Source organism: Macaca fascicularis, chromosome 9 (assembly GCF_037993035.2).
Source record: "Macaca fascicularis isolate 582-1 chromosome 9, T2T-MFA8v1.1".
NCBI classification, from domain to species: domain Eukaryota; kingdom Metazoa; phylum Chordata; class Mammalia; order Primates; family Cercopithecidae; genus Macaca; species Macaca fascicularis.
Window position 1 is genome coordinate 13,914,791 of NC_088383.1, and position 24,071 is coordinate 13,938,861.

At 43.4% G+C, this 24,071-nt stretch overlaps 1 protein-coding gene across 4 annotated transcripts in view; it reads right to left on the reverse strand.

Annotated features, from left to right (window-relative positions):
* The window catches only part of CCDC3 (coiled-coil domain containing 3), a 149,645-nt gene that overhangs the window by 88,918 nt on the left and 36,656 nt on the right, over window positions 1–24,071 (reverse strand). For 2 of the 4 annotated variants that reach the window (XM_005564635.4, XM_074001029.1), the window contains exons 1-2: window positions 12,677–13,193; window positions 9,847–10,021 (exon numbers count right to left, since the gene is read on the reverse strand). In XM_005564635.4, coding sequence (XP_005564692.3) covers window positions 9,847–10,021; window positions 12,677–13,050 — 549 coding nt within the window. In that variant the 5' untranslated portion in view covers window positions 13,051–13,193. Of the gene's footprint in view, window positions 1–9,846; window positions 10,022–12,676; window positions 13,194–24,071 lie in introns of those variants that run through there. The other 2 variants (XM_045399554.2, XM_045399555.2) reach the window with 1 other exon arrangement.

Genomic DNA, 24,071 nt, shown 5'->3' on the forward strand with positions numbered 1-24,071 from the left:
AATTTCTACCTTAAAACTATTTTCAGCTAGGTATGTTATTAATTAATTCAGGTACAAATATTCCCAAAGGAAGTGTAATATTTTGCAGCACAAAGCATGACATTGGCCAATACCCTGGGGGTGGTCGAAGTGCTGAACGAAGATGACACAGAGCAAATGTCTTAAAAAGTAGGGACAGCAGTGGTCTGTGATCAAAGACAAATTGGAAGAACACAGGAGAGCGCCCCTTCCAGACGTATCCCAGATCCAGCCATCTCTTCCCAGAGCCACTGCTACCCACTAGTCCAAGCCTCTGGTCTTGCCTAGACAGTTCCAGTCATTTCCCAATTGGTCTGCCTGCTTCCGCTTTTGCCCCTCAGCAATCTGTGGTTCACTCAGCTGTCAGAGTGTTCCTTTTCTGAAAGGCTCATCAGATCTCACTACTCCGTTCAATGGCTCCCCAAAGCACAAAGATCTAATCTTCCCCCACTTGCTTAGAAATGTCCACATGATCCAGCCCACACTCACCTCTCCAAACCCAGCTTGTCCCATTCTCTCCCCACCACCAATGCTCATTCCTATTTCTCCACCCCTCAAGAAGGCCAAACTGTTTCCACCTTGGGCCCAGTTGCAATGGCTTCTTGGTCTGCCTGCCATGCTTTTCTGCCTCATCTTTGTATGGCTGGTTCTGTGTCCTTCAGATTTCAGTTTAAAAGTCATCTCTTCAACCTAAAGTGGCTTCCAGTTCCTATCATACTACCTTTTTTTTTTTTTTTTTTTTTTTGAGACAGAGTCTCACTCTTGTCACCCAGGCTAGAGTGCAGTGGTGCAATCTCAGCTCACTGCAATCTCTGCCTGCCTCCCAGGTTTAAGCAGTTCTCCTGCCTCCGCCTCCTGAGTAGCTGGGATTATAGGTATGTGCCACTACTCCTGGCTAATTTTTGTATTTTTGGTAGAGACAGAGTTTCACCATGTTGGGCAGGCTGGACTTGAACTCCTGACCTCAAGAGAGCTGCCCACCTCAGCCTCCCAAAGTGCCAGGATTACAGGCGTGAGCCACCACGCCCGGCCTACCCTCTTTTAATTATTGGTCAAACACCTATCATTATCTGATATTTTTCCTATGGACTGATACATTCACTGACGTAGTGACTGTCTCTCCCTCATCCCACTACCATGTAGGTTCAAGGAGGGCCTGGAGCTCTTTTCCCCTGTTCCCTTTTGTATTCCCAGTGACACACCATAGGTGTTTAGTAAATATATGTAGAATGAAGATACAAATGAATAAATTAAAAAGACCACTATCCTACCTACTTCACAGCTTTGGCTCTATTTGGCCAATCAAGTGGCCGAGTAATGACAATCAGAGTACATTAACAGCCTTCACCTAGAAAGCAGGGAATAGCATGATTCTAAATAGCTCAAAAGCTTTCTGAAAACAGTATATGCTTAGTCACCCTCCGAAGTCCAGATCGAGCCCACTCAATCCAGGGTCTCCTCAGTCTCAGCCCTGGAATCTTTACAAAGGTTTTCACAGTCACCTACAATGTGGCCGAACCCTGCCCATGCAGCTGTCCATTATTCAGCAGGGCTAGAAGCCAAACTCCTGAAATCATTCCAAGCTCAATGTTCACTCAAGGTCTCCCGAAATTCTGGGCTGCATACTACTGAGGTCACATACCTCCCTGCACTCAGACCATTAAATCCCCCATTCCTTAAGCCCTCAGCTTAGTCAATACCTCTCTTCTACCATTGTCCATCACTGACTTAGTCCAGAGCAGCAGTTCCCAAAGTCTGCAGAATCCTAAGGGGCCCCAGGACCCACTCATTCATTCATTCATTTTACTTACTTATTTATTTAGACAAAGTCTCACTCTGTTACCCAGGCTGGAGTGCAATGGCACGATCTCAGATCACTGCAACCTCCGACTCCCGGGTTCAAGCGACTCTCATGCCTCAGCCTCTTGAGTAGCTGGGATTATAGGAACGTGCCATCACACCTGGCTAATTTTTGTATTTTAGGTAGAGACAGGGTTTCACCATGTTGGCCGGGCTGGTCTCAAACTCCTGACCTCAAGCGATCGGCCCACCTCGGTCTCCCTAACTGTTGGGATTACAGACATGAGCCACTGCACCTGGCCCCAGCACCCTTTTAGGCAGTCCATCAGATTAAAACTATTTTCAGAATACTACCAAGATGTTATTTGTCTTTTTTCACTGTTGGTTATTTGCACTGCTGGTGCAACAGCAAGGTAAGTTAAACTGCCGGCCTCATAGCGCAAATCAAGACAGTGGGACCAGATGATTCTAGTAGTCATTGTATTCTTCAGTGCCAGGTGCAAGCAGAAAAAAAAAAAAAAATGCCAGTTTAACAATGTCTTCACTGAAGCAGTAAAAATTATTAAATCCTGACCCTTGCATACACATTGTTAATACACCCAAGTGTGAAGAAATGAAGTATACACATAAAGGCCCTCCGCATAGCAAAGTACGATGGTTGTTTCGAGTTCTGAGCTGAACTAGTGGCTTTCTTCATGAAACACTATTTTTACTTGAAACAACGAAATAAAGCGCCAACCATATTTATTCAGATTTGGGTATTTGGTAGACAATTTCTTGAAGGTGAATAACGTAAGCTTGCCACTTGAAAGAAAACAACGGACAGTATTGGTTGCCAGTGACTGAGTGTGAGCTCTCAAGCAAAAATTAGAATTTTAGGAAAGTTGCCACTATGAGTTGACAGTTTGCCAATACTTAGTCTTTCCCCCATCAGATCAATAGTGATATTAACAAATATGATTTTTATATCGTATAATTAAATCTCACCGCATTTGGAAGGTCTGCATAATGCGGTAAAACTACTATTTTCCAAACGGTCAGGGCATCATGTTATGAAATCACGCATGAGTAAGAAATCCATTCAAAGTACAAGATAGGCCAATGTATTTTCAGGTAGGAATACAGAAAGTTCATTGATGAGGTTTCAGATTCTACATTATAACAAATTTTTAAGATACCACCACTTTTGAGTTTGGGTGCAGTATCAAAGAAGAATCAAGAAACAGAGATCTACTTAACAGGTGCTCAAATACTTGTTGACCATAAGCTACCTCCCTCCATCTCTAAGGAATGAGTATCTTTGTTTTTGACCAAATGATCTGTTAAACTTGAGGATCTCAGCACACTTGTGGGGATACCTTTAAATTGTTTTAGAGCCCTTTCTGAAAAATGTGAATGAAATGAGTTCTGATTCTTTTTTCAGTCTATTTGGGGTTCAAATCTCACTTTAGAAACTACAGATCCTGTCCCATTCCTGTTTGCTTTTGATCATCAAAAAATAAATACTGTTCATTTCTTTGCCTCCGTGCTATATATTCCATCAAAGCTTGAACATATGTTTTTTTGTTTTGTTTTCTTTTGGTTTTTTTTTTCTTTGAGAGGGAGTCTTGCTCTGTTGCCCAGACTGGAGTGCAGTGGCACGATCTCAAATGACTGCAACCTCTGCCTCCCAGGTTCAAGTGATCCTCCTGCCTCAGCCTCCCAAGTAGCTGGGATTACAAACACATGCCACCATGCCTGGCTAATTTTTGTATGTTTAGTACAGACGGGGTTTCACCATGTTGTATCACCATGTTGGCCAGCCTGGTCTCAAACTCCTGACCTCAAGTGATCTGCCCGCCTCAGCCTCCAAAACTGCTGGGATTACGGGCTTGAACCACCACTCCTGGCTTTGAACACACATTCTTAATGGAGATAGTCAGATAGAAACGTCAACGCCAGCACCAGTCAAGATGAAGCAAGCCAACCATACTCTGATTCCCACTGATTTTAACTGAAATCTCTGCATATAGTTTAAAAAAACCCAAAACCCTACCCGCCTGAACTCTGAACACTAAACAATTAGAAGCATGGGGGATCTGACCCAAAGGGGGCTGAATCATGGAGCTGTGTAGCAAAAACTCCAGGAGAAATCCCTTATTACGGACAAAGTCCTTCGTTTCTGTCTCTTTCTTATGTTTTTTTCTCACCCGGTCTAGCCCTCAGGCCATGCATATGGAAAGATCTCCCAGATCTACTCATGAATTAAGCAAGGTGTAGTGAAATGTACACAGTGTGCTGCCATTTGTGTCAAAGACGATGGTAATAACACATATTTGGATTTAAAAACAAACAAACAAAAAAAACCTCCATTGAGGACCGGGTGCCGTGGTTCACACCTATAATCCCAGCAATTTGGGAGGCTGGGGTGGGTAGATGACTTGAGGTCAGGAGTTTGAGACCAGCCTGGCCAACACATGAAACACCATCTCTACTAAAAATACAAAAATCAGCTGGCCGTGGTGGCGGGTGCCTGTAGTCCCAGCTACTCAGGGGGCTGAGGTACGAGAATCGCTTGAACCAGGGAGGCGGAGGTTACAGTGAGCTGAGACTGTGCCACTGCTCTGCAGCCTGGGCAGCAGACCAAGACTCTGTCTCAAAAGAAAAAAACAAAACAAAACAAAACAAAACAAACAACTCCATTGAGATAAAGAAAACGTAGTTTATATATGTCATGCAATACTACTCAGCCATAAAAAGGAATGAAATAATGGCATTTGTGGAGATCTGGATGGAATTGGAGACCATTATTCTAAGTGAAGTAACTCAGGAATGGAAAACCAAACATTTTATATCCTCACTCATAAATGGGATCTAAGCTATGGAGATGCAAAGGCATAAGAATAAGAAAGGACCCTGGAGACTCAGTGGAAAGGGTAGGAGAGGGTGAGGGATAAAAGACTACACACTGGGTACAGTGTACACTGCTCAGGTGATGGGTGCACCAAAATCTCAGAAATTTCCACTAAAGAATGTATTCATGCAACCAAACACCACCTGTTCCCTAGAACTGATTGAAATAATAATTTTTAAAACACCACTGACTGTTTATACAAGAAACTAGTAACAATGGCTACTTATTTGGAGGGTGTGTGGGGACTGTGTGGATGGGTGTCAGAGATAGTAGAGAACCCACATGAGTGTGTTATCTGTTAACAATTCAATACACTATATTTTTAAACGTCATCCTTGCACAGAACCCAATCAATTCTGTTGAATGAAAAAAGTACGCAAGATAGCTTCCCTTCCATCTGTTCCCATCTCCAGCACAAACCCGTCACTACTGATGTTGGCACTCCTCCATGGGATGTTTCAGGACCCCCTGGACAGCAGCAGGCAGCTCTTCAAACTTTTTTTTTAATGTGGTTTTTAAAACAATACTTGAGAATAATCAGCTTCCAGTAATGAGCGCTTGCATCACTCTAGAAAAGTGTTTTCAAAAGTATGTTCTAATTAGGTCCTTAGAACACCCTGAGACAGTTTATCTGTTCCAGGCTCTATTCTATAGAAGGGAAAACTGAAGTTGTGGGAAGTTAGGGGATCTGCCCATGGTCATTCCTCCAGAAATGGCAGAGCCGATTGAGATCTTCTGATTACAAGTTGACAGTCCTTCCAAGGCAGCTTAGAGAAGGGTAACACCCCTATCGTCCTTCCCAACGCCAAAAGAAGAAAGAAGAAAATGATAGCAAGACCTCCGCAGATTTTCTTTCAATCCCATGACATTTTGTGACAGACTGATATAAGTATGGGTCGGTCTGGGTCTTGGTCCTAGGGGACAGTACCAGCAGAGAGGGAAAAGTATCCAAATTCTGTTCTGACTGTTGCACTTGTCCAGCAAGAGAGAAATGAGGAAGGAAAAATGTCCTTGGCTGGTGTGGAGAGAGCTCTGCCAGTAAATCTGGCGGATGTTCCAACGTGCCAAAGATATCCCCCCAAGTCCTATTAACACCATGACACTGAACCAGAGGCGGTGAACACGTACTAACACTGCTGACATCTTGGCAGCTTTTGAAAGAAAGATCCTGTTGCTATTTACTAATGCGTGGGTGGGATATTTGAAGATGGAGAGGTGCTGGAAAGGAAGCAGAGTGTGGGAGGACTTTGCTCCCAAAGACTGAGTTGAATGTTGCTCTGCATATGCTTTGCAAAAGTTTCCCTCCATTAGCTTTTCCTCCTCTTCCATCTCCTACCCTCCAAATCGACTCTAGAGTCCCAGATCCTCCAACAGAGAGAAAGCGAGAACTATCAGCGAAGAGAATGAAACGTGCCCTTCATAACTACAGTCTGGATCCACTGTCCAAGCTGAATGGAACCTTAAAGAACAGTAGCATCAACAGCATCTAGAGGCGGGGTGTGGTGGCTTACGCCTGTAATCCCAGAACTTTAGGAGACCAAGGCAGGAGGATCACTTGAGGCTGGGAGATCGAGACCAGCCTGGCCAACATGGTGAAACCCCATCTCTACAAAAAATATAAAAATTATCTGGGCATGGTGGTGGGTGCCTGTAATCCCAGCTACTTGGGAGGCTGAGGCAGGAGAATTGCTTGAACCCGGGAGGTGGGGGTTGCTGTGAGCCAAGATCACGCCACTGTACTCCAGCCTGGGCTACAGAGTGAGACTCCATCTCAAAAGAAAAAAAAAAAAAAAGAAGGCGGCGCAAGTAGTAGTCAATAACTCACAACTATTTTAATTACTCTAGGGTATGTAAAAATATTTTAGGGAGCATCACAAAACTTTAAAAAGTCAATTTAATTTTAATTTCAAATTTTAAACTAATGGGCTAATTTTTCTTGTTTTGCTTTGTTTTGAGACAGAGTCTTGGTCTGCTGCCCAGACTGGAGTGCACTGGCACGATCTTGGCTCACTGCAACTTCTGCCTCCCAAGATCAAACGATTCTCCTGCCTCAACATCCCAAGTAGCTGGGATTACAGGCACGTACCACCATCCTCAGCTAATTTTTGTATTTTTAGAAGAGACAGAGTTTCACCATGTTGGCCAGGCTGGTCTCGAACTCCTGACCTCAGGTAATGGGCCCGCCTCAGCCTCCCAATGTGCTGGGATCACAGGCGTGAGCCACTGCAATCAGCCCATAATGGGCTAATTTTATGTAGCTTTGATGTGATCCCTTTCAAAGTGGATAGGGAATAAAAATGGCATAAGCAAAGGTCTGGAAACGTGCAGGGTCCCCCAGGTTGAGCTAAATTCTGCTCCACAGCAGCTCAGCAAAGTGAAATAATTCTCTTCCTCGCCTCAAGTTTCCACTTTTCCTCCAAGCCTGGAACGCTCCCACACTTTGTTATCTAAGAGGCCAGGGTGATTCAAGGGAAAGGGGAAAGGAATTCTCCCCCAAGATCTACATCTGATCAACAGAAATGGATCTGCCTTCACACTGAAACAATTCTCCACGGTCCTATTGTTCTTTGTTTTTCCCAAATGATGGAAAAATCTGATTCCAGAAAAATGTTAGTAGCTAGATGATGTGACCATAGTGCTAAAAAGTTATGTGGCTTAAGATTTTAAGGGCTAACCTATTCGAGTATTTTCAGAATAACATCTCTGGACATAAATCTATAACATAGTCATATAAGCAAAGCTCCCACAAGATGGAGAACAAAAGGGACAAGCCTAAAAAGGTTTCACTTGGAAAAAATTAAGTATGACTCAGGCTTGGGATACTCAGGCTTAGACTTGCTGTGTCCAACTCAACATGGAGTAGACAACAGTAAAGATTAAGAAGGGGAAAAGGAAGAATAAAAACAGGTGCTTGGAGCCACACTGGGGGCAAAATACTTGACAAACGTTGAGAAAGTTCTGGCAAACTATCAGGAAGGGGTTAGAAAAGTCTAGACTACTGTCAGTAGTGTAGAGCTGAGGAATGTTTGTTTGTTTGCTTGAGACGGAGTCTCGCTCTGTCGCCCAGGCTGGAGTGCAATGGTGTGATCTTAGCTCACTGCAACCTCTGCATCCCTGGTTCAAGCGATTTTTCTGCCTCAGCCTCCCGAGTAGCTGGGATTAGAGGCACGCACCACCTTACCCGGCTAATTTTTGTACTTTGAGTAGAGACGGGGTTTTGCCATGTTGGCCAGGCTGGTCTCGAACTCCTAACGAGTAGCTGGGATTAGAGGCACGCACCACCTTACCCGGCTAATTTTTGTATTTTTAGTAGAGACGGGGTTTTGCCATGTTGGCCAGGCTGGTCTCGAACTCCTAACCTCAGGTGATCCCCCCACTTCAGCCTCCCAAACTGCTGGGATTACAGGCATATGTCAAAGAAGAATAAATCATTTCCCGTAGTTGGACGTACCTTCCCTTTACAGGAACAGCTTCTGTGCAAGAGCATGAAGAAGGCCTCCAGGGTCCAGGGAGCCCTGGGCAAAGCTCCCTTTGAATCCTGTCCTTTGTAGACATGGATGCAGCTGGAGGCCATTATCCTAAGCAAATTAATGCAGGAACAGAAACCCAAATACTGCATGTTCTCACTTATAATGGGAGCTAAACATTGAGTACACATGGACACAAAGAAGGCAACAATAGACACCGGGGCCTACTTGAGGGTGGAGGGTGGCAGGAGGGTGAGGATGGAAAACTACCTCTCAGGTACTGTGCTCACTACCTGAGTGATGAAACGATTGGCATCCCAAATCCCAGCGGCACGTGATTTACCCACATCACACACCTACACACATAGCCCCTGAACCTAAAATAAAAGTTGGAAGGAAAACAAAATAAAAAGGACACTAGGGATTGGGAAGAGCAAGGCAGCTACCCTAAGCCATCCCATCAGACAAGAGAAAGACACTTCCCTCAAACTTTTCTTGATGGATAGAAAGAAGGGAGTTTCTTAACATGTGCAAACGGGTTCATTAATGCAAAAAAAAAAAACCAAAAAAAGTCCTTATTCCATGTGATACCCACATCAGAACTCTCTCCAGCAGTATGTCACATTACCCTAAAAATGTCTTCCATCAGGGGGACTGGAAGAGATGGGTCACTGCCCCAGAGGCCTAGACTGGCCTGCCCCCCACTATCACCCCAACTTGGTTGTGGCAATGCCATTGCTTTGGAAGAGTGATGATCATCAAAATTTTCCTCCAACTCTGGCATTTGGCCCAGAGCAGAAGACTCTCTTATATTTTCATTCCCAAAATGATCCCAACCCTTAAGATGCGACCCTTACATTTTGCAACCACCTTGGCCATCCTGCACCTCTATGTCTTACCAACTGCGGTTAAGAATCACAGGAGTGGTAGCTGTGATAGCAATTTCATTTCATTTCCCTCAGCACTTTTCCTTTCCTCTGAGACAATTCCTTAGAGCCCTACGCTGTCGATAACAATCACACAGTCAGGAACAGTCGTAACAGCTCACAGGCACTGAGCACTTACTCTTTCGAGCATTATGCTAACGGATTTACATAATTATAGTTTTTACACATTTAAATCATATTGCATTAGCCCTCTGACATAGATCGGGGTGTCCAATCTTTTGGCTTCCCCGGGCCCCATTGGAAGAATTGTCTTGAGTCACACACAAAATATACTAACACTAACGATAGCTGATAAGCAAAAAAAAAAAAAATTGCAAAAAAATCTCGTAATGTTCTAAGAAAGTTTACACATTTGTGTTGGGTCACATTCAAACTGTCCTGGGCTGCAGGTTGGACAAGCCTGATATAGACGCTACTATTGTCCCCGGTCTGTAGAAGAGGAAACTAAGGCTCAGCATGCCAATCTTCATCTCATCCTGTTCTCATACTTTGGGAAGAACTCCTTATCCAACAGTAAAGCTTCAGGGATCCAAAGTTTAGGAACGGTCTTTTTTAACAGCTGGGAGGCAAGAAAGGATAGTAGGAGAGAGAGAGGGTATACAATAATGCTCTCTGGTCTGGGCTTTTGGAAGAGTATTCTTGACTCCTTTGGTCACAAAATTCACACAAGGTGTAGCTACGCTATTGTTTTGCTGTGGCACAGGATTTAGCCGATTCTTACCCTATTGTCTTCCTGGATTTCCCAGTCACTGGAGAAAGTCGCCAGCTGCTGCCCTTGGGAACAGTTTGAAAACTGGAAAAGGCTAGAAAACATCCTTCTGTTCTCTTGAGTGTCCGGGAAGATGGCATCTTGGAAATTGACTCCGTGAGGCAAGAGGTTATAATTTTCATCCATCCTAATGGAGAAGAGGGAAAAAAAGGCAGACATGTAGACTCGACAGTCAAGGGTGTACCAACTTTAATCAAGAGTCACAGACAACTGCGATGGGCTTGCCAGTTTCACATCAATGTCTGGCGTGGCTCTCATTAGAAGAGTTACTACTTCTAATTATTTCTTTGTCTCACACTACATCAGTCTATCCTTAAGGTTTTCAAAAAGACGACTTTGAGCAAAGTATGGAGAAAAGTATTTGTGTGGTGCCTGTTTGTCTATTTGTGTTGTCTTCCAAGTCCCCCAAGGGGTCTTCCTTCTCAAAGAGGGCTCCTTATTTCCTGGTGAAAAAAAGGCCAGCTGTAATGACCTATGTTCTGTCTTTGCTATTCATCTTCTATATGACATGAAACAAATGTCTTAACTCCTCTAAGCCTCAGTATTCTAATCTGTAAAAAGAATATAGTACTGGCTGGGTGCGGTGGCTCACGCCTGTAACCCCAGCACTTTGGGAGGCCAAAGTGGGTGGATCACCTGAGGTAAGGAGTTCGAGACAAGCCTGGCCAACATGGTGAAACCCTGTCTCTACTAAAAATACAAAAATTAGCTGGGCATGGTGGCACACTGTTGTAATCCCAGTTACTCAGGAGGCTGAGGCAGGAGAATCACTTGAACCTGGGAGGCGGAGGTTGCAGTGAGCAGAGATTGCACCATTGCACTCCAGCCTGGGTGACAAGAGTGAGATGCCATCTCAAAAAAATAGCACCTACTTGTTTGATGATGTCATAAGCATTGCATCAAAAACTAAGTAAATGAAGCACTTGGTACAAAGTAAATGCAGTATACATATTAGTGAACATATTTAAAGGCCTAGCATAAATCAATTAGAATGATTCTTTAAAAAGTCACAAAAAGAAAGAGATGAAAGTTACACTCCAGTCTAAAAAAAACAACATGTATGGCTCACCAGCAAGTCTCCACTGCCACCCTCACCCCTGACAGTGACCAGAGGTCCAGTCTCCTCTCAGTAGGTCCCAGAATAACAGAGGAGGAATGATTTGTATGTAGTTGTTAACACACTCCAAGGCAAGACAGCCCTGTGAAATGAGAATGTCAGACTACTGTCTTTGTATTTCTTTCCTAACTTTTGTAAACATGGTAGAGTAAAAAAGATGAGAATTGGCTGAGCACCACGGAACCACTGGACAAACTGTATTTCATGATAAAAATTTCTTTAAAAAGCCTGTTCAAATACTTGGGCTCTTTTTTCTTTGGAGAACAGAGTTCTGGTTTTGAATAGTTTTATAGATGGTATCTCAGTATTTTTCCTAATTAAAAACATGAAACCCTAAGTTTCTCTGTATCGAGAAGGGCACTCTCTCAGCCCCACTAGCTTTATTTAGAAACTACACTTCTCTGAAATATATATATAGAGAAAAAAACTTAATCTAGCTGAACCACTCAAGCCAACACAACGCAAGACATGTTTTTTAAACTTAGATATTCTGGCTTCAATATGGAAAACATGTGTTGCCATGCACTTACAAACACCACTTCGTAGAACTGTTTTCTTTCTCAGAGAAATGCGAGCTAAAAGTGAATCTGCAGACCCACATCAGCCTCATTCCAAATATCCTTAGTGCTACTTCCCAGACTGGCAAAACTGGAACTACCACTGATCACCACAACAGTGGATTAATTCTCTATCTTGATAGATAGGTTAGATTCCATTTTGATGTTTTTCTCAGTTGTTTTATATCACTCTCCAAATTCAGTTGAAGCCAGTCAAAGAATTTAGGGTTCTACCTGGTGCTCTCTATTCAAATTTCAGAAGAATTCAGTAGTCAATGAGAATTGACTGAGTTCTTAGGCAGATGCATTCCATCTTGACCACAGGCCAATGTTCATGGAACTTTAGAGGATTCCAGTGGTCTAGAATCAGAGAGGATCTCCTGCCTGGTTGACCTCTCCACCCCTCAAAGCATTGCTACCCAGGATTTTACCTGCAGCAGAACTCCCTACCCCCAATAAACCTTTGCTATTTCAAATAACCTGGCAGCTGACATGAGATAATGAAGCAATCCTGGGCTACATTCCACACTATCACATCTTGGCATTTGAGCAAGTGGGGAAGAGGGGAGAGTGGACAGCTGGTCAACCGCTAACCTGCACCAGGTGCTTTGCATGAGTTACGTTTTTCGCTCAACCAGCCCTGCCTCTCATTTTACACAGGTGAGGCTATGGAAGTTCTTGAGAAGGTATCAAGAAATGGGCTCAGAATCACGATTAGGAAAGGCAGAGCCAAAATGCCAGCCACAGACTGATTTCAAAGATTGTTCTTCTCACCGTCCCAATCTACTCCCATTGAGGCCAGTTTAAAGACGCGAGTCAAAGGGACTGTTGGAGAGCGCTTTGAGCTTTTGCCTGCAATGCTCTTCTGTGTACAAGGCACAGAAAGCTTTCCTATCTTTTAAACCGCCTTTACCAGGGGTAGCCAGGGTGTCTGTAGAGACGTCAGGCGGAGCAAGAGAGATCCAAGGAGGCAAGGGGTAGGCGCCCCAGGGGCATTCTCATTTGGCACCGACAGGCTGCCCTGGGAGTTACCGGCCTGGCTCCAGATAACGGCGACCTCGGGAGGTGGCGCAAAGGGAGAGAGAGGTGGCGGCGCCGCCGGGCTCACCTGAGGAAGAAGAAATAGGAGTAGTCCTGGACCACGGTGTGGGAGTGGCACGAGAAGTAGCCCAGGCCGGTGAGGTTGAGCCTGGAGCCGGCGGGCACCTCCAGCATGCTGCCCCACGCCTGGTCGCACAGCATCTCGACCTCGGCCGAGTAGAAGAGGCCCCCCTGGCCGGCGTGGTACTGCCAGGGCAGGTGGTTGTAGAGGCCGGGCGCCTCGGGGTGCAGCGCCAGCACCCTGGCGTACACAATGGTCTCGGCCAGCTCGGCGCGGCAGCCCTCGCTCAGGGGCCTCCACTCGGAGGGCAGCTGGCAGGCGCGCGCGGGCGCTGGGGGACCCGCCAGGCAGAGCGCGGCGAGCAGCAGCTGGCGCAGCATGCCGGGCCCTCCCGGGGCGCACGGGGCGGCGGCGGGGAGCCCGGGGAGCCCGCCGGCCCGGGAAGGGCAGCCCTGGGCGCTCGGCTGCTCGCGCCGCTCCTGGGAGCTGGGCGCACCGCTGTCTCCGCCGCGGGGCTCGGCATGCCCGGCCCTGGCGCGCCACGCTTTAAAAGGGTCCGGGGGACAGGACGCGCCGGGCGCCCGCCTCCCGCCCTGCCCCCTGCGGCTGGGGCGTGGGCGGGGGAGGGGCGGGGACTCGGGCGGGTCCCGGCGCTGGCTGGGGCGGGGACGCCTGGATCCAGCTAGCCCTGACTCGGGGACAGCGGCCCAGCCCTCTCCTGGCGCCCCACTATGGAAGGGGTCCGAGTTTGCCAGGCGTAAAGCCTGTTTGTAAACGCAAGGCATTCATAAAAGAATGACTCTTAATTTGCACGATTACTAAGTTTTTACATTTTCTCTGCATTTCAGAGTGAAAATACGTAGAAACCAAATCTGACTTTATCTTCCCAGAGATTAACTAGGAAATTCAGTGTGGGCTGAAAAGGTTTTTTAGTTCTCGTGCTCTCTCAGATTTGCTTATTATTTAATGAAGATCTTAGAAAAGCTTTGATAAAAGATTCCAAAAAGCAATCATTTGGCTCTGATTTTCTTAAAACTAGATGGTTTCCATAATCCCTGCTTCCATTTTCTCAACACTGTACACACGAGAAATACATTCAGAAGTAGATCCCAAACACCTTTTCACATCAGTGAGTGATTTTGAAGATACTCAAAACTCCACAGTTCCATCTTTATCTCTAAATGCAACAGGTTTCTTGTTTCGTTTTGTTGTTTTTTCTTGAGACAAGGTCTCCGTCTGTCACCCAGGCTGGAGTAGTGACTTGATCAGGGCTCACTGCAGCCTCAACCTCCCCTGGGCTCAGGGGATCCTCCCAGGTCAGTCTCCCAAGTAGCAGGGAATACAGGCACACCACCACCCCAGATGATTTTTTTTTCTTCAGTAGAGACAGGCTATGTTGCTCAGGCTGGTCTCAAACTTCTGGGCTCAATCGATCCTCCCACCTCAGCCTCCCAAAGTGCTGAGATTTCAGGCGTCAGCCACCACATCCAGCCTGAATATTTAAATTATGCAATTTCATAATGCTATTAGTCTCCCAGGGCTGCCATAATAAAATACTCTAGACTGGTGGCTTAAATAACAGACCTTAATTTCTCAGAGTTCTGAAGGCAGGAAGTCCAAGATTAAAGTGCCAGGGTTGGTTACTGGTGAGGCCTCTCTTCCTGGCTTACAGACGGCCACCTTCTCACTGTGTCCTCACGTGGCCTTCTCTCTGTGTGTGATGGAGAAAGAGTGAGCCCTGGTCTCCTCCTCTTCTAACAAGGTCACCAGCCCTATTGGGTTATCACCCCACCCTTACATCCTCATTTAATTACCTGCCTGAAGACCCTATTTCCAAATACAGCCACATTAGGGAGTTAGCACTTCAACATATGAATTTGGAGGTGGGAGGGAGACACTATTCAGTCTATATGAGCTGTTTAGCAGGTGTTCTGCAGGTTTGCTAGAGAAAGAGAGCAGGGATCCCAAATGGTTTATATTCCGGGCAGGCAGACTCACAGCACACATTGCCAAGTTATAATAAAGAATTGCTAAACTTTAGTCATTGTTGACCATGGGCCAAGTACTGTTGTAAGGACTGTACATATGTCATTTTAATTAATTCTCCAAACAACATTCTGAATTAGATATAACTATTATCCTCATTTTACAGATAAGGAAACAGGCACAGGGAGGTTAACTGACACCAAAGATCACAAAGCTACAAGATGACCAAGCCAGGATTAAGCCCCCAGCATTTGGACTCCAGAGTCCATGTACTTAACACAACACTAGAATAGGGCCAAATATAGGAAATGCTCTAAAGACACAGGTCGGCCCTTTAACCAGAATATACACAGAGCAAATCAAGATTAAAACCTTAGCAGAATCACCAACCATGGCTCAAAGAGTGTGCAACTGACCTAACATTCATTTTGTATCACCCAGAATCCCTGCTCTATTTTAGTCCTATACTGTAACTTATGTAGATAAGATAATAAGAAAGTTTTTATTATTAATTGCATCTTCAAGTGCCTTGAAGACCTGGAAAAGATTTGTCTGCCTCTAAAAGACTGTAAGGCCCTGTCTTTTCTTTCCACATAGGTGAGCAAATAAATAAAAATCAGCAAACATGGCTGTTTTTTCTCTTCTTGTATAAACTTGACAGAATCAAAACTCTTCCAGTACTTCCCAGAATGTATTTTGCAGAAGTGAGTACCTGCAAGAAATCGTCCTCGTGGATTCAGCAGACACATGGCTCATGCTTTTCTCTTCTGTAAGATCTGGCAGAGTGCCTCGCTGATTGGGTTTCTCTTCCTGATCGAGCCACTGCAGCGTACCCTAGTGAGCAGTTCACCTCTGGGGACCAAGACTTCCAAACAAGCTGAGCTCAAGGTAGCCAGGAGGGGAACAAACCTTCTATGAGTGAATTATTGGGTTTAATAGTGACATGAGCCACTTCCATCTCTTGATTCCAAGACCCGTGTGTCCTGGCTGTGGGGTGGATAGTACCACATATGTTCTGTTTCAAAGCACACACAGTAAGTACACTTTGAGATGGACTCCATCATTTCAGCGTGGTGACTCCCGACTGACGCTATAATTAAGTCTTCACTAAGCTGTTACACCTTTCAGAATTTGTCCAGTTTCTTCCAGGTGATGGGACATGTGGTAAAACCAGTTAATTCTATGGCCTTGAGACCACTGCTGCACTTCACTGCTGTGGAAGAAGCAATGCTATGGGAATCATTGATCAGAAACATCATTATGGGAAATTCCATGATAGTGGATAAGGTGCCCAGTGAGTCCATAGATGGTGCTACTGGCAGAAGCATTATTGCAAGGAAGGCATATCCATGTCCAGAATGTGTCTATTTCAGTGAGGACAAATCTCTGACCCCCACCCCCCACCCCAAGATGGAAAAGGTCCGATGGAATCAACCTGCCACCAGGTGGCTGACTAGTTCCCCAGGTGAATGGTGCCACATTAGGGGATCCATGCTGGCCTCTATTGTTGACATATTAGGCTCTCAGCAGTAGTGTCAGCCAGGCCAGCCGTGGTAAGAGGAAGTCCACATTGTTGAGGCAATGAATACCCTCTGTTTCTACCACTATGGCCACTCTGTTTATGGGCTCATTGAGTAAGCACTAGAGTGGGCAAGAAAAGAGACTGACAGACATCCACTGAGTACATCAATTTCCCACCTAATCACTAAGAACTTCCCCTCCAGTGAATGCACTTTGGTCGTCATTCACATGGGTCACAAATATCTTCACAGTTGGTAACCGTTATGAGATGTCCATTCATTCACCTCTTCCCAAGATGTCCTTGTCATCAATCTTCTGATCCTATTTCTTTCAAGTCCCTAACCATCCAACCAAACCACTAGCAATCGCCCACGAATCAGTGTCCATGTGTACTACCATCTCTCAGTCTAGACATAGCATACAATGAAATCTGCTGCTCAAAGTTATATCCACTGGGAGAATTTTTCTTCACCAGTGTCCTTCAGGATCACCCCTGAGTGAAACTGAGTAATATCTGTGTGTAATACAGAAAAAGCTGTAAACCAGTCTTGTTATTTCTTCCTCATTCAACTGGAATATCTTCAAGAGGCTATAAACCATATGAATGGAAGAGGCAACATACCTTCAGAGTCAAAGGAATCTAAGCCACTTGCCCATGCAACTTGCTTGTACCATCTGGACCTGCCCAACCCCACTCTCTTGGATACCATTTCCATTTGATGGTAGATTGCTGCTGTGCACACATGGCCTTATGTCTAGGAAGGTCATGCAACACCCAGTTCATGATGAGAAGTTCATATTACATAATCACCCAGCATACCATGGTTAGGCATTCAGTCTCTTCCAAGGCCTAATAGCAAGCGAGATGCTATTTTTCAAAAGGCAAACAGCCATATCCAGAATATGGCATAGGTGTGCACTAAAACCCTAGAGTTTGGTGCTGTCATTTTCCTTTTGGTGCTTGCTAAAGACTCCATACAACATTCCCATTTGTCATAAGTACTTTATCACTGGACCTTCTAGATAATAAGGCTCAAGTGATACAATGGCTTGTACACAGCCTGAACTTGCTGCAGAGACTTCTCAGAACTTGCTCAATACCACTTGAAACTGGCAGCCTTACAGATAACTCTATAGATGAATCTAAAAAGCACATTTACATGTGGCATATGTTCCCTCCTAAATACAAAAAGGCTGAACACATATTTTTCCTCTTTTCCCATTGTAGGTCATCCAAGGACCAGCAACTTTCCTTTTGCCTTGGAGGAGTGACAATTGAGCCCCCAGAAACTATGCTGAGGTGGCAGGCCCCTGAATTTTTGTGGGGCCTATCTCCCACCTTATATCTTACCAAGGCCTCTAAAGTATATGGTGTTTTGTGAACATCAGATCCATTCATCATAATGTCATCCATGAGGTAATCCAATGTGATGTTTTGTGGAATGTCAAGACAATCAAAATCTCCTCAGAATAAACGTGATAGAGAGCAGAACTGACATAGCCTGAGGCAAAACTGAAAGTATACTGTTAGCCCTAATAGGTAAATGCAAGCTGTTGCTGGCAATCCTTGCAAATCAGTGAGGAGAAAAAGGCAGGTCAGTAGCTACAAAGCAAATGCCGGAAGACATATCAATTTGCCCCAGGAAAGATACTACATCTAGGACAGCAGCTGGAATTTTAGTTACCACCTCATTAAGTTCATAGTAGTCCTCACTCACTCTTTAAGACCCGTGTGAGTTTTGCACAGACCAACTGATTAATTCAGTGGAGATGTGATAACTATCGCCAGTTCTTTCAAGTCTTTGATGATAGCATGGATTTTTGCAATCCCCTCAGGGATGCAATATTGCTTCTGATTTATTCTCTTGGTAGAAATGAAAGTTCTAGGAGCTTCTGTTTAGCCCTTCTGACAATAAAAGCCATCACTCATGGGTCAGAGAGAAAATGTGGGGGTTTGTCAGTTGTCAACTTTGGTCCCTTTGGAGAAGTCTTAGAGGAGGATTTATGGTGTGTGCACGTGGCAGTGGTGCAGGGTCCTTCCTCAAGGGCACCTGGCATACCTTTCAGTCAAAAGGCTCTGTGTCTATACATTTACTTATGTCTAAAAGCTGTGTAAGGGGCTTCAGTTCCTCTCTGTGGGAATTCAATTCAGGTTTTCAGCTACCACAGTTTTTGCTGTTATGTAGATCAAGCACTGCACTAGCAGGCTGCCCACATATTTACTTTCAAGAGACATCATGATCAACTATCCACTGTCAAAGATCTCTGCCAATCAAAACATTCCGATTACTTGTATGCTCCCACTAACCTTTATGGTAGAGGTACTTACCTTCCCTTTGGCAGTTAAGTGCTGCTGCTTGACCCCTGCTACTTCAGAATTCCATCATTCCTTTGAAATCTGGGAACCCTTTTCAATGGCATCATTCTATACTAGAGTCATAACTTTTCTAGAAAGAGGAGAAACCACAGAGATGTTCGAGGATGCACTACTCCCTTAATTAATAATAATGAATTATTATTATAATTAATTAAGTAAGTAATAATAATTAATATTTCTCATCACCATCATGAAGGAGATACCTCTGGGTCATCTTGCGGAATGTGGTTGGCAAGTGGCTGTGCAGGTCACACATCGGGCATTCAGTTCAACCTTCCTAAGCCTTTGGATTCCCTCCTCTACATTGTTTCAGGAAAGCTCTGGCATCTCAACCTCACTGAATAGAGGCCACCATTGAATTCCTTCAAATTTTAGTCAACCAATCAAGTAAGCTATTAGAGTCACCTCTAGAAGTATATTAAATTTGTACTCTCAAATGCATCAAAACAAAAAATTTTGCCAAAACTAGTATTATATTCTGCCCACTTTGGTTCTGCCTGGAGTCTGCTGATATATATATTTAGGTAGTCTTGAAATTTCTTTAATGTCTGGGGTCTTTCCTCCTGGATCATAGTGTGTACCTGTCTCCCAGGACATGCTGAGCTTTTACCTTCGTTATACCACTGCTTGAACTTAATTATGACTACAATTGCCTTATAAAAGACACTTTTGAAGCAATAATGGAGCTACACCCTCTTGAAGATAGACTAAGTACTGTCAAATATGTCCTTTCTTCCTAAAATAATTTTTTAAAATCCCAATACAAAATAGTGGAAAAATTTTTAGTTATGTAAAAAAATGTTCTAAGTTAGTCATGAAAAATAAATGAGTTCTTCCTCTTTCTTCTTTTCTTCCTATCTCTTCCTGAAAAACTCAGCTCTAAAAGTCTTTAGCTGGGGCCAAGCAAGTTAGTTCTCCAAGCTGGGCAGGATAAGAGATGGAAGAGACATGCAAGATAGGAGGAGCTTCTGTCTGGGGCTTCCCACTGCAGGTATGAGCCACAAGGGGTGAGGAGGGCATCAATGTAGGGGAGTGGCCCACTACAGGGTGTCAGAGCTCAAGAAGGGTTAAGGAGAGTCCCTGCATAGGAAGAGCCTGTCGTGGGGGTACTGTCAGGGTACCCTGTCATGGGGTTGACCATGTGAGAGGGCAGCCTTTGCAGAGACTCAGTGTCTAGGCAAAGAGGGGCCTCCTAGGCATGCAGCCCAACAGGGGTTTCAGAAGCCAACGGGGTAACATCCACAAGGATGTCAGTGCATGAGCAAGTACAGGGGACTCCTATGTGAAAGGGCATGACCCAGTTCAGAGAATCAGAGCATGGTTAGGGTGAGATGAGTGTCCATGCAGAAGGGCAACCCAAGCCAGGGAGGGAGTCAGAGGCCAAGCAGGGTAATGAGGATGTCCACGTTGGGGAAGGCAGCAGCAGTGCAGTGAATGCCAGACTCCAAGTGTGATGTGGAAGGCATGATGTGAGCTATGGGATGGGAGTAGTGATAGGAGAATAGTTACACACAAGAGGTTGATCAAATAAGCAAATCTATTAAGGAGGATGGAAACCAGTTTCTCACTATCAAAAAAGGGAGTTACATATATGGGAACGAAGAAAACTAGAATGGATCCTGTGGTGCTGAAACAAGAATTCATAGATTTTAATAATAGATATAGAAATCAATATAGTTGCATGTGAATTTGTGTGTGGATATACACTTTTGTCTGTCCTACAAGTCTTAGCAATATATGTTATATGCTTACAAAAAGAGAATTCTTGATAAAACTCAGTAAGTTAGAAATAGAAGGGAACTTTCTGAACCTGATAAAAAGCATCTATGCAGTCTACTACTAAACTTACACTTAATATGAAAGACTGAGCGCTTTCTCTTAAGATCAGGAACAAGACAAGGATGTTCAGTTTCATCGTGTCTACTCAACATAGTACTGGAAGTTCTAGCCAGTGCAATAATTCCATAAAATAAAATAAAAAGCATCCAAACTGAAAAAAACAAGATGTAAAACTCTATTTACCCATGACATGATCATCTGTCTAGAAAATGCAAATGAATCTACAAAAAAGCTACTAGAACTCATAAGCAAGTTTAACAAGTGGAATACAAGATCAATATACAAAAGCCAATCGTATTCTCTGTACTAACAACAATTGGAAATTGACATTTAAAAAAATAATACCATTCACAATGGCATCAAAATATATGAAATACTTAGAAATAAATCTCATAAAATATGTAAAAGGCTTATACATTGAGAACTATAAAACATTACTGAGAGAAATTGAAGAATATTTTGAAAATGGGGTTATATACTTTTCTCATAGGTTGGGAGACTCAATATTGTTAAGATGTTCATTCTAGCCAAACTGATCTACAAATTAAATGCAAGCTCAATAGAAATCCCAGTGGACTTTTTGATAAAAATTGATAAGCATAGTCAAAATTCCATACGGAATGTAGAGAACTCAGAATAGCCAAAAACAACTTAGAAAATAAAGACCAAAATCAGAAGGCTAACATCACCTGATTTCAAGGCCTACTACAAAGCTATAGTAAGCAATAAAGTGTGATTTGGTGCAAACACAAATACCTATGTCAAAGGAACAGAATGTAGTCCAGAAATAAACCCATAAATATATGGAGAACTGAATATTTAAAAAGCTGCAGAGATAATTCATTGGAAATTGATTGGAAAAAGAATGACCTTTTAAACAAATGATCCTAGAACAATTGGGGGAAAAATATTTCAGCCTATACCTAGCACTGTACACAAAAATTAACCCAAAATATAAAACCTAAAACTATAAAACATCTAGGAGGGAACCTCTGCTAACTTGAGTTAGACAAAACTGAGACATCATCAAAATGCCTAATGAAAGAATTAAATATCAAGCCATAGATCAGAGGAGAATATTTGCAAATCATATATCTGATAAAGGATACATATTCAAAATACACAAAGAACTCTCAAAACTCAATGAGGAGGCTGGGTGCATTGGCTCAGGCCTGTAATCCCAGCACTTTCGGAGGCTGAGGTGGTTGGATCACCTGAGGTCAGGAGTTCAAGACCAGCCTGGCCAACATGGTGAAACCCCATCTCTACTAAAAATACAAAAATTAGCAGGGTGTGATGGCAGGTGCCTGTAGTCCCAGCTACTCAGGAGGCCAAAGCAAGAGAATCACTTGAACCTGGGAGGTGGAGGTTGGAGTGAGCCAAGATCATGCCACTGCTCTCCAGCCTAGGTGACAGAGCACGACTCCATTTCAAAACAAAAAACAAACAAATAAAAACACAGAAAACACTCAATGATGAGAAAACAAACAATCCAATATAAAAAATGGGCAGAAGATTTAAAAAAACACTTCACCAAAGAAGATAAGAATGGCAGATAAGGGCATGAAAAAATGCTCAAAGTCATTAGTCACCAGGGAAACTCAAAACCATTATGAGATACTCCTCATAGCATAGCAAAAATTAAAGATAATGACCATACCAAGTGTTGTCAAGAACATGGAGGAACTGGAACTCTCATGGAGCTGGTGGAAATGTCAATGGTAAAAGCACTTTGGAAAACAATTTGACAGCTGCTTAAAAAGTTAAACATATGATTAAGCCTTTCCACTCCTAGGGATATACTAGAGAAAATTAAAGCATATCCCATATCAAGACTCATATATGAATGTCCATGGCAGCTTTATTTGTAGTAGCCCCAAACTGGAAACAACCCAAGTGTCCATCCACAGGTAGATGAATAAATAAACTAACTGTGGCCTACAATTAAATACTACTCATCTATAGAAAGCAATGAACTATTACTACACAGCAAAGCATGGATGAATCAGGTGATAGAGTAGTCAAGCAAGTGGATTTCCTCTACCAATTCATCTGGTCTCAGAAATTCTCACTTATAAAACTGTCACAAAGGGCCGGGCGCAGTGGCTCACGCCTGTAATCCCAGCACTTTGGGAGGCCGAGGCTGGTGGATCATGAGGTCAGGAGCTTGAGATCAGCCTGGCCAACATGGTCGTCTCTACTAAAAATACAAAAATTAGCTGGATGCGGTGGTGCACGCCTGTAATCCTAGCTGCTCAGGAGGCTGAGGCAGGAGAATTGCTTGAACCCAGGAGGCAGAGGTTGCAGTGAGCTGAGATGGCACCACTGCTCTCCAGCCTGAATGACAGAGTGAGACTCTGTCTTAGTAAAAAAAAAAAAAACCTGTCACAAAGAAGTCATCTAAATAGGAAGAGAAGAAATCAAGCTATCCCTGTTATCAGAAGACATGATTCTATATCTAGAAAATCTCATAGTCTCTCACCAAAAACTTCTTGAGCTGATAAGCAACTTCAGCAAAGTTTCAAGATACAAAATCAATGTACAAAAATCAGTAGCATTCCTATAGACTAATAGCACTCAAGCTGAGAACCAAATCAGGAACACAATCCCATTCAGAATTGCCACAAAAAGAATACAATACCTAGGAATACAGCTAACCAGGGAGGTGAAAGATCTCTACAATAAGAATTACAAAATGGCTGCTCAAAAAAATCAGAGATGATACAAACAAATGGAAAAACATTCCATGCTCATAGAAAGAATCAATATCATTAAAATGCTTATATAACATGCTATAATGCCCAAAGCAACTTACAGATTTAGTGCCATTCCTATCAAACTACCAATGACATTGTTCACATAACTAGGAAAAAACTATTCTAAAATGTATATGGAACCAAAAAATGGCCCAAATAGCCAAGGCAATCCTAAGCAAAAAGAACACAGCTGGAGGAATCACATTGCCCTTACAGTACTGTAAGGCTACAGTAATCAAAACAGCATGGTAGTGGCACAAAAACAGACATATACACCAAGGGAACAGAATAGAGAGCCTAGAAACAAAGGCACACACCTGCAACCATCTGATCTTTGACAAAGCTGACAAAAACAAGCAATGGGAAAAGGACTCCCTGTTCAATAACTGGTGCTGGGATAACAGGCTAGCAATATGCAGAAGACTGAAACTGGCCCTACAACTTAAAGTATAATAATAATAAATAAATTTAAAAAAAACAAAAAACAAACAAACAAACAAACAAATAAACACTGACTAACACGGGGAAAAAAAAAAAAAAAAGATTGAAACTGGATCCCTTTCTTACACCATATACAAAAATCAACTCAAGATGGATTAAAGACCTAAATATAAAACCTAAAACTATAAAAACCCTGGAAGATAACCTGGGAAATGCCATTTTGGACGTAGAAACTGGCAAAGATTTCATGATGAACATGCCAAAAGTAATTGCAACAAAAGTAAAAATTGACAAATGAGACCTAATGAAAGAGCTTCTGCACAGCAAAGGAAACTATCAACAGAGTAAACAGAAAACCTACAGGTTGGGAGAAAATATTTGCAAACTATACGTCTAAGAAAGGTCTAATATCCAGAATCTACAAGGAACTTTAAACCTACAAGCAAAAAAGAACCCCAGTAAAAAGTGGGCAAAGGAAATG